General features: G+C 36.6%; 1 protein-coding gene across 1 annotated transcript; it reads right to left on the bottom strand.

Moving 5' to 3' along the window:
- Positions 1-2,773: 2,773 nt before the first annotated feature.
- LOC136227916 (UDP-glycosyltransferase 73B3-like) lies at positions 2,774-11,069 on the bottom strand. The gene is made up of 5 exons (XM_066016713.1): positions 9,718-11,069; positions 6,053-6,250; positions 5,221-5,654; positions 4,398-5,098; positions 2,774-4,293 (listed from the first exon to the last, which is right to left on the bottom strand). The coding sequence occupies exons 1-4, from the start codon at positions 11,067-11,069 to the stop codon at positions 4,689-4,691; spliced, it is 2,394 nt and encodes a 797-aa protein (XP_065872785.1). The 3' UTR covers positions 2,774-4,293; positions 4,398-4,688.
- Between the last annotated feature and the right edge of the window lie 452 nt (positions 11,070-11,521).

The following is an 11,521-nucleotide window of genomic DNA, read 5'->3' as shown; positions in this document are numbered from 1 at the left end:
TAAAATCATCTCGGAGAATAAGGCCTTATGTTTTGGCAACCAAAATTTAGTTAAAGGGATCAAAAGGTTATGCTCTTCCTTCGACTCCATCAACTTTGAGCATATCTTTAGGGAGCAGAACAGGGTTGCTGACCGCCTTGCTTCTGAGGGACAGGCGATGATGCTGGGAGTCACTACCTTCTCGTCACCTCCGGATTTCCTTTGTTCCTTACTTTCTGAGGATCGAGTTGAGGTTAGCTTTCCCAGGCTAATCTCGGGTTAATGTTTCGGTTTTTTGTTTGTTCTTTCCTTTGCCTACCAAAAAACAAAAATAAAAAAGTAAAATTTAGTCAAAAATATTTTTTGATTAAAAAAATTAAAAATATATAACGAAAATAAAATTAATCCAAAGATAAAGAAATGTAAAAATAAAAAAATATAGAGACCAAAATAAAAATAAAAAACCAAAATAGAGAGTAAAGTAGAATTTTATAAGGAGTGTAGAAGTTTAAGTTAGAAAGAGAGTGGAAAGAGAATAGAAAACCTTAGGGGGAAGTGGAGAATGAGTTAGAGGAGTTAGGGGTAAACCCAAAACTAAAAAAGGGCAAAGAGAATCATTGAATTAGCAAAACAAACACCAATAAAGGGAATGAAGCCTCACATTTCCCTTTCCTTTCTTCAAACCCCAAACCAAACGCCCCCTGATGTTAAAAAATCATTTCAGTGTCGAATTTCAAAGGTGAGTGAATTTTCGGATCTCTCAAGAAATATGCTTTGGGGTTCGATTCCATCGAGCTTGTCTTCATTTATCATTTTTGGGCTACTTGAACTTGTCAAACAACAACTTGTCAGGTAGAATCCCATACACTGGACATACGACAACTTTCGAGGTTGCTTTTCTTTTATTGGTAATCCTGGTCTTTGTGGTGCTCCTCTTATTGTTGAGTGTGTAGATATCGAAATTCAACATTTGAAGAAACTTTTGAGAGGGGTTTTGTTTTTTACCGTCCCAAATTACTTATCACTGCTCCAATTTGAACAATTTTACCCTTTAAATAAAAATTTTGCAGAACTGAAAAAAAAATTGATAGAAAATTTCAAAATTTGGCATAAACGGTTGGCGCATTCCTCCCGAGCCATGGCGGGAACGGATGGCGCATCCGCCTCCACCATGGGTCGGGAGGAATGCGCCATCCGTTCCCGCCATAGGTCAGGGGAATGCACCATCTATTCCCGCCATGGGTCGGGGGAATGCACCATCTGTTTAGGCCAAATTTTGAAAAATGCAAGATTCTTCAATTTTTAGTGACGAAAAATACTGAATCTTTCAATTTTTTATGACGAAAAATACAAAATTCTCTAATTTTTTGTGACGAAAATACGAAATCGTCATGAAAAATATGTATTATTTTCATGAGTTCTTTGATAAAAAAAATGTAAATTTTAATGTTTCTGACTCGTAATCATTCATTTTCAGGGTTCGGGTTGTCACACATCAATTATTTTCATAATTTCAATTATTGTTGTTCGGGTTTATGATTTTGGAGTGAGAATTTTCAGTTTTTGATCAAAATTACGAGAATGGCAAAAAAATCCAATGGGAGCGGTGATAAGTAATTTGGGAGCGGTATTTAGCAGCTCACGTTGAGAATGGTGGTGAAGACTCCAATATGGACAATGGGCTTGACTTGGCTGTGGGGGTTGGGATTTGCAACTGGTTTGTTAGTTCCATGTTTCATCTTGACAATCAATAGAAGTTGGAATCAAATGTATTTTGTATCTCGGTAACCAATCTTTCAGGTATTTCTGCAATTGGTTTCTTTATCTTCTAATCTTCTACCTTTAATGATGGTTTTCTCTGTGCTGTTGGTCGTAAGAATTTATTGCTTTGAAATAATTGGTGATGTACTCTGTTGCAATATTACAAGTTATAATTCCCAGTCATCTGCAAACACTGCTTTCAAGCTTTTAGACCTGTAGAAATAGAACACAGAATTATAAAACACAAATGGCAATTTACATCTTTTTCACAATAATGAAACACTAACATTCAAATCTCCTGAAATTCCAATAAGCTTGCAAAAGCCTAAAATTAACACATATCATTAGATTTAAGCATTACCATAATTGCATCATAGCCTCCATGACAGTCCCCCATTTCCCCAACAATGGCTGACTGACTGTGGATAAGCTTACTCATTCCCAAGGTCAGGGTAAACCACAACTAGGACTAGAGTTTACAATAGAATCTATATGTTAGTCCCTTGTAAGGTTGCAAATATAGTTCCAGGGGGGGTTAGGAACTATTTTACCTTTTTTAAAATAAGTTGGGCAGATTTCTTTTCTTCAAGAAAAGTTTATCTAACAGCGGCGCTTACCACTCAGCAAGACACTGGCTTAGTCAACTAGTGACTAGGACAGCTTCGTTGCTTAGGTCAGGAAATAGCACTTAGAGTCTATTCCTGAACCTTCTCGTTGGTAGCGCACAACTCAGCTTGACCTCTTTTACTTGGTCAGTTTTAGTTTGTTTTAAGCAAGCAATATGAATAAGGAGTTAAGGTTTAGAAATACTTCACTCAGCAGATTTATCCAGGTTCGGCTTCTTCTAAGCCTACGTCCTGTCCCCGGAACACCTCCGAGATTTCAAATCCTCTACTGAGCTCTTTAAAGGTAGAGCCTCAAACCTTTTACAATATCAGCAATTGAGTATGACAAGAGTACCTTCCTCTATACTTCTACTCAATCCTAATCTCTCCGCTGAGTACTTAAAACCGAGTACCCAGCCTCTCCTTTCTACTTCTAGAAATGATAAAGATTTTGTCCTAAACAACAATTGCTAGAACACCTTAGATGATTGAAAAACAATCACTCTAGACTTTTACACAAATGAATAGACTTTGTAGTGTAAGAACTTTGCTTTGCTTTTGATGGAGAACTTTTGTATACGTTTGGTCAGCGTAGCGGCTCTTGCTCAAAGTTCTCTACAGAATGTGGATTCTGAATGGACTATTTATAGAGAGCTGTGAGAGCTTCTGGTTATTTCGAATTTCGAAATAACCGTTGGAGAGAAACGGCTACAGGTCGCTTTCACTGAGTCTGCCAGCAGTTCTCGTTAGCCAATCAGATTCCAGCGTCTTCTGTTCTTCGGTCAGTGAGTCAGTATGTTCCACCATTTTGGGTAATGTCAACCAGACAGCTTGTTGTGTAACCAGACAGCTTGTTGTGTCTTCTGACCTTTACCTAATGAGGAAATACTTTGTCTGGAAGCTGTCTTATGGTCAGTAGTTGTCCTGCACGTTTTGTCGAGACAGCTCAGCAGCTTCATACCGAAGTTGTCTACGTGGATCTTCTCGATCCTTCTTTACTCAGCATGCGTTTCATCACTTTAACGGCGACGTTTTGGAGATACGCGGGCTGAGTGATCTTTGGCTTGTTTGACTTGGGCCTTGATTTCCATATAGGGCTTGAGCCTTATGATCTTTATGTCTTATGATAAATTATAAACTCAACATTGAACAAACACATTAGTAACACTAAATCAAAGCATTTAAACTTAGTGTGTTATAGAATATTTACTTTCACTTAATTAATTTTGTCAAATCAAAATCTTGTGGAAAGGTGTTTCAACACTATAGACCGCCGACCAAAAATGACTAACAGAGTACAAACATGAACACTAAATCTAACAAGCATGGGTCTCAACTCCTTATCATTTGAGCCAACCCCTATTGGCTCAGTCATATAACATTTAACACCACATGATGCTGATGCACTAGAACATTTGGGATATTTTTTCTGAGGAAGTGCTTATGGTTCCAGTACAAGTAAGTACCTAAAGCATTTCAAGTAAAATCATAGATATTTTTTTCTTTAATGTTTTGTAATTTGAGCAACCAAAAAAATAAAAATAAAACCTAGTAATATAAAGGATCTCTTCTCAACAATAATGATAGCATCTGCTTCGATACCTTATTGCCAGAAAAAGAAACCTTTTCAAAGCAGGTTTTTAAGCATCATATTATATCGGTAATGGAAAGCTGTTTTCAGTGAGAAATACAAACTGAAGCTAGTCCACATTGAGAGGAATAAATGTGTACAAAAAAAGCAGAAGAGCATCCCCTAAATCCCAATGCAAACGAAGGGTTATGCCTCTGAAATTTGACATTAGAAAATATTATGTAGTACCATGATTTGGTCCTGCAAGTAAAGTGAATACTGTATCTTGAGATTCCTAACAGAGAGCTCAAAGGCTTGAGCTATTTCTTCACTAGAACAGGATAATCTTTCCCATGTTTAGTGCTTATGACTTTAGAGCTGCAACATGAAGTGGAAAATGTCAAATTAAAACCAATGGATAACAGATATTTGCAAACTTAACTCAAAAACTAGCCAAAAGTGAATGGCAATTCGCAACTTACCAAACATCATGGAAACCAATGACAATTTGAAATTTTCAATGAGCAATCCAACACAGTATGAGTTGTCATTTAGAAGAATGAGGTTTGGTCAATGCTCTTACATTCAAAAACCTGTCAACTGTCTGGAGAAAGCCATAAAACACCCTATCTAGCAACAAAAACCATAAGATGCATGTGCTATCTCCGCCACCCATAAGCCAAAATCCAAGTCTAATGTGAGAATCCATGCAACTCCAATTAGTAATGACATTGTTCGTAACAATATTTACAGCAATCTTCATTGTTTCAGATTCAGACAACCCACTTCTCTTCATCCAATGCAGGCACCACAATATCTTCCCTCATTAAACCAGCATATTCTTGACCTATTTTTGCCCCAGCTTGTGCAAAAAGCTCCACAACTGCGGGCACCATACCATAATACTTCGTCAAACTATTTACTAGTGGTTCACCACTATGCCGATTTCTCACATGCCATACATACATTATAGGAACTACATCATCAACAGTAGCTTCCTGCCATGCATGTTGCCCATCCCTCATCTGATGCTTATAAGCTTGGCAATTGCGTACCTTGTGACCCTTAGGCCCTACTTGGATCTCCGGGCAATATCCACAAGTATGGACAGCATATCTCTTCATAAGTTCTCTTGCTCCTGAACACATTGTCCTCCATGCTTCCATGCCTTGAATAGCAATATCTGCATAGCTACCATCATTTAGACTTATATGTTGAACAATTCCTTATATGCCTAGTAAAAGAAGCAAATTAATATCCAATTTCAAGGATCAATTTTTAATCAAAGGGAAATGGAAATATAACCTTTCATATCTTGAGAATGGAAGTCTACAGGCTCCTTGTTCTGCCTCAACTTCTCTCTCTTCTCCCAAAACCCACCAGTGCTTATGCCGGTTCCAGGTGCAGCTTCTTCTTTGGGGAACCTACGCTCAAAATCAATAATTCTACCAGCAACATTGTAGGCAGGGAACGATCTTCTCCTAGTTGGATACTCTGGTATGTCAACACCCGCTTGGATACAAAGTTCCAAAATGGCTGGGATTCGATCTACTTGGAGTTGCTCATTATGAGAAACAGCTCTTCCAAGGCTATCATATAGATGAAAAGATTCAACAAGAGGCAAAATATGTTCCATGCCCCCTATTTTCCAACTGTGCTCTTTGCTTGCCAGGCTCCCAGTCATATTGCATGATTTTATCTTATGTGGTGGATCACCAACATGAACTTCTCCACATACACTGCATAGGAAGTTTAATGCTATGCTCAATAAACCACATGAATATATCTATTTTACAAAAGAAAAATAAAATTGACACACAATTAGACATATAATAGGGTGACGACTGGTTCAGTTTTTCTTATAATAAATTCCATTGCTCCTTTAATAGATGGTTGAATCTTGAATTATCACCATGAGAAAACTAGAGCTGCAGAAGTGGGACTTAGGTTTAAAACATCGCGTTAATGCCCATATTCTTTAAATTGTTTATTGCCAACTAGGTGACATTCATACCTGGGATAGACATGAACAGGTCAGAAGTCTCTCAACTACATAATTGGTAACAAATTGGATAAAACAAAGGGAAGAAATTCAATTAACCACATAATCTAGGATACCAGTACAGAGCTTTCTGACCTGCATGAATACACAGCAATGGTCTTAGCAACCCTTGAAACACATGAGATAACTTCAGCTCTAGCAGCATGAACTTCATGAGCAACTGGAATTAATGCCTTCACCAATAGTCCATTATCGGGTGGCTGCAGAATTCTTTCACGCGCCAATTCCCAATCTTTCTTCTTAGTTCTAGCTTTACGCTTGAGTTCATTAACACTCGTCACCCATGGCTTTCTCTCAGATTTTTTGAGCTTCTTAGGAAGCTCTGTGTAAGATGACTCAGTACAATACAAAGCAGTAGAATGCTTTAAATGCTCTGTATTAAGCCTTCTGTGTGAAGCCACATTCTGCACAATCATCTCAACCAAGTTCACAGCTTTTCTGACCTTCCTAAACAACATTGCTGCTAACTGAAGCTCATTCACTCGCCCTGAAAAAAATATTAATGTTAAACTGCACTAAACTGCATCCTTGACGGTAATTTTATGATTATTTCTTTGATTATTTCTATCAGTTGCGCCTGATAAATTATGAAGATAGAAATTTACACCAAATCAGCTGTATCCCAACTAGAAGATAGATATAAGATACATATATATATATATATATATAAATCTTAAACTATCCACATAAAAAAAAAAGGGCGGCCCGGTCGCATTACGCGTCCCCGCTGAGCGAGGGTCCGGGGAGGGGTCCCACCACAAGGGTGTATTGGGGGCAAGCCTTCCCTTGCCAATTTAATTGGCAAGAGGCCGCTCCTAAGACTCGAACCCGTGACCTCTGGTCACACGACAACAACGCCCTTAAACTATCCACATAAAAAAAAAAAAAAAAAAAACAACAACAACAACGCACAACCATCAGCTTAGCCTTTCAACAAACAGCTCAAATGCAATTTAAAGAAGAGATTGAAACCTATAGGGAGAAAACAATATTACTCCTCAATTGGATGGAGTGTATGGAGGATAATAAGTACAGTAATATGAAATGATTAGGTTTACAACAAGATATATGGCATATGTTGTTTGGGAGGAAGTTATTCAAAGTAAGGTCATAAATATTACAAAAACAGTGGTGCTAGATGCACAACTAAATATGAGTATTCCATGACTAAAGATGTTATTGACTTACTGTAAGAGTTGAACGCTGGAAAAATGAACTCAATTTTTAAAATTGATGAACGTCACTATGCCAACAGTTAATACCATTACTTCAACTGTTAGTAATCTTATGACAGACATCTGTAATGTAATGCCTTAAAGCACTTGTATCTCATTATAAAGTGTTAACGTAGGGCCACAGTAACAAACACATCCCTTTTTACAAATTCCAGGTACAGATCAAACAACGCCAAAACTACTGTAACATCTTATTACATGTAAGCTAAGCAAGTCAAAACAATTCAGAAGAGAAGTGCATAGAAACAACAATAAGTATAACCTCTTATAACTTAGGGAAATTATAATCAACACTTCTTTATTTTAAATTAATTCTAATGATTACTTGTTTTGATCTTTCAGCTCATAAAAATGAGTTCTTAAGCTGCAGTAACACAAGCAAGGCGGGTGTCTATATAAATGCTTGTTCACGCTTCTTCAATTAAATGAACCACTGGCAGCTAAATATAAGCCTCAATCAATCCAAACTTCAAAAAAAGAAAAAGAAAAAAAAAACAGAGAAGGTACAAAGGGAAAAAACTCTGATCTTAGTGCATTTTACTGACCATACAAACAAATCCATCATGCAATTCCCAATTCCATAAAAATACACGGGTTATATTATTATCCATAACTAGATACTGAGTATTAGCACCAGAACAAGAAAACAAACCATATATACGAAGAGAAGATAATAGACCACGACTAGCCATCAAATCGAAACATTTCAAGTTATTTTTTCCCAATCAAAGAAGCAGAATTAACAAACCAACAAAGATATGCAACATACAAATTACAACAGGAAGAAAAATCACACTACAATGTTGGAGTCTAAATACCGACCTGAAGGAATAGAAAAGTCGCACTGCGTCGGAGCGGAGAAGGTCGGCGACGTACGTTGGAGAAGTAGGCGAGCCTGATATTGGTAAACGTCTGGTGTCAGAGTGGGGAAAATGAGTGAGAGAAGAAAAAAAAAAAAAAAAAAAAAGCGATTTCCTTTTCCAATTTGGTTGGGTATTGGGTTATCGGGTTCCTGGATAGATGATTTTGGCCTAGGGACAATTTCTAACTCAATATATGAATAATGGGTAAATTACACCTAAAGCCACTAAACTTTATTCATTTTCAGTCATAAATGTAACGTAAAAATTAATAAATTTTACACTTTCTAATATTACGTTAACTAAAATTTAATTAATGCCTCAAAATGATAGTTGCCAACCGCAAAATAGGGAATTATTAGGACTTAAAATATAATAACTAATTAGTTAGAATTTAATTAAATTCTAATTTTATTCTTACCATAATCATATATTTATATATCTTTCTATATAAATATATACACTAATTTAATTAAATTCTAATTTTATTCTTACCATAAATATATGTTTTAACTATTAAAATATATACACTAATTAATCTAGCAAATTCTCTCATGATGGGCTTTGATCTAAGCTTCATTTCAATTTGATTAATGTCTTCGTGAGGTTTTTGAACATATAGAAAGACTCAAGTTTCACTCATAAATTTTTGGTCTCCTTCGACAACCATAATTGAATGACAACAAAACTTTTTCCTTCAATTCTTATTTCTTCTTCTTTGTTATGTACCATGGCAGGTAAGTCGTCTAGTAGCACCTTATAGTCCGCTCTATGTCAAAATAGATTTCATCTTGACATTCCATGTGTCAAAGCTGATAGTACGATCATACTTTTCGATATCAGATTTTATTATCGCCATTGACTCAGATACCAATTTGTTAGGGTGAATCTCATAGTAGAACACAATATTAATTTTGGATAGATAAAATAACAACAAAATAAAGAAATCAATAAAATAAATAACATAGAGATTTACGTGGTTCGGAAGTGTGCCAACTCCACGAGCCAATGAGAACGAGAACAATAAAATAAATGACATAGAAATTTACATAGTTCAAAAGTGTGCTACTCCACGAGCAAAGGAGAAGGAAAATTATTCTACTCGAGAACCGAAAGTGGTACAAAAATGGAGAAAATAACACTAAAACCCCCCTAACACCAATACACTCAAAACCTCACAATTCTCTAAAGGGAATTTCTCTCAAATAGCAATTAAGTTGCTAATTGCATATGGCCATATAAAGTAATGTAAATATTAAGTTGTTAATTGCCTTAATGCTTTGGTTCCATTTTTCGGAACTACTTTTTACCTTTCAAGTCTAAACGTCAGATAAAATGTGTTTGGTAAAATTTCCAAACAGAATCGACTAATATCTAGTATCTATCGGCAATAACAGCAAACAATTAACCGTAACAACAGTAAAACGACTACTAACAAAATTTGATTAACAATTTAAATTATTCACACCATCATAATGTATATGTATTCAGTATACATATTAAGACTTGGTTTTACTTAGATGGAATAAAAATTCTCTAGACATAGATTATATTGATCAAATCACATAAATTTATTTCACTAAATTTAAACAAAAAGTAAATAAATCAGAATCATAATTAGACCAACATTTTAAGCTGATCAAGCAAAGCATCCAAGTCAGAGTAAGAAGATCCACCAATTTCAACTGCTTCTCTTGCCATCATTCCTAACTTTCTAGCTCTGTTCCTCATTTCCTCAGCCTCATCACCCTCCATTATTCCTCTGATACCCTTCTCTATAGCTTCACTTTTGACCTCATCTCCATAAAATCTAACCCAATGTTTAACTCCAACATCAATCCCAATCTTCAAAACATGAGTAACCAATTTCTCATTATAAAATTGTTCAGCCGCAACAGGCCATGTCACCATTGGTTTCCCCGCTGTTATACGTTCAAGCATTGAGTTCCATCCGCAATGAGTCACAAATCCCCTGATGGCCTCATGTTCAAGTATCAACACTTGCGGCGCCCATCCTCTTATTATCAATCCCTTCCCTTCCATTCGCTCATTGAATCCTCCAGGCAGCCATTCCTCATCTTCGCCCTTGCCCTCGCCCTTCTTTTCTCGCGTCACCACCCAAATAAACTGCTGCCCTGAAGCCTCAAGAGCTGCTGCAATTTCCTTCAGCTGTTTAACAGTGAAATTTGTTACGGTTCCAAAGCATATGTACACAACAGAATCGGGTTTCCTGGACTCGAGCCATTTCAAACATTCGTGTTCGTTGATCGATGCTTCTTTTCCTCTATGCGCTTTATCTTCAACAGCTCTATTGCATAACGAAAGGGGCCCTATATGCCAAGTTCTTCTCCCCGATTCTTTCCTGTAAAAATCAGCGTAGTCCGGTTCCAGCTCGTAAAAACTGTTGACAATAACCCCAAAGCTCTTCACTCCGGCCTTGGTAACCGGGGTTTCAGCCTGATCTTGCCCCAAATCTGCCCGATCTTGCCTCAATCGATCGGCAAGTTGGTTTCTTGTAAGCCTGATCTTGCCAGGAAGAGTCGGGATGAGAAAAGGTTTATCAGAATCTTTCAGATTCTTGGGTGGTCCATACAGCTTTACGCATTTGGTAGCACATAGAGCAAAGGAGCTAGTGCCATGAAACACAAGCCTTGGAATCCCAAACTTAGCGGCAGCAGCAGTAGCCCAAGGAAAGCACATGTCTGCAACTAAAGCATGTGGGCGGCATTCTTGAAGTAACTCCTCAAGCTGTTCTTGGAGCAAAGTTATTGCAAATCTAAATTCACTATACATTTCTCCGCCATTTGACATAACAAAATCCATGTGCTCACAGCCTTGGGGCAATCCGGCCTCTGCAGTAGGGAATTTCAGGATTCGAATGTATATTTGGAAACGGAGATTCTTGCTCCTTTCGATTGATTTGGAGATTGAAGGTGCATTGACAGGAGTGGTGATAATGGTTGTCTTTACGCCTCGAGATGCAAATAACTTAGCCATGAGCCATGAAGGGGAAGAAAAAGATACCAAGTTCTTGATCACCATCAGCCATTATCTTTCAAGAAAATGCAAGGGATTTTCGTTAATTTAGTTAATGAAGGAGGGATTGTTTCTCTGGGATTGTCAAATATCAAAATTTTAATTTATTTAAATTTAAAGCTCATTAAATTAAAATTTAGGAAATTTTTTATGGAAAAAAAAGTTCAAAATTTATGGTAAATGCACTTTATTAGAACTAATAAGGAAGCAAAAATATAAGTGAAACAAGAGAAAAATTAGCAATCATCTTCCTTTTTTTAATTTGAATAATTTTGGAAGGATTTCCTTTTTTTTATGGTACGCTGACATTTATTTACTTAAATGTTTAGTAATGTTGAATTTTCATTTATAATACATTAAGGTCCCGTTTGGTACGTTATAATCGGCGTTGTAATGGAATGTCGATTATAATG

The sequence above is a fragment of the Euphorbia lathyris genome, chromosome 4, assembly GCF_963576675.1.
Source record: "Euphorbia lathyris chromosome 4, ddEupLath1.1, whole genome shotgun sequence".
NCBI classification, from domain to species: domain Eukaryota; kingdom Viridiplantae; phylum Streptophyta; class Magnoliopsida; order Malpighiales; family Euphorbiaceae; genus Euphorbia; species Euphorbia lathyris.
Note: the sequence above shows the minus strand (reverse complement) of the source record. Positions and strands in the feature narration are given on the sequence as shown.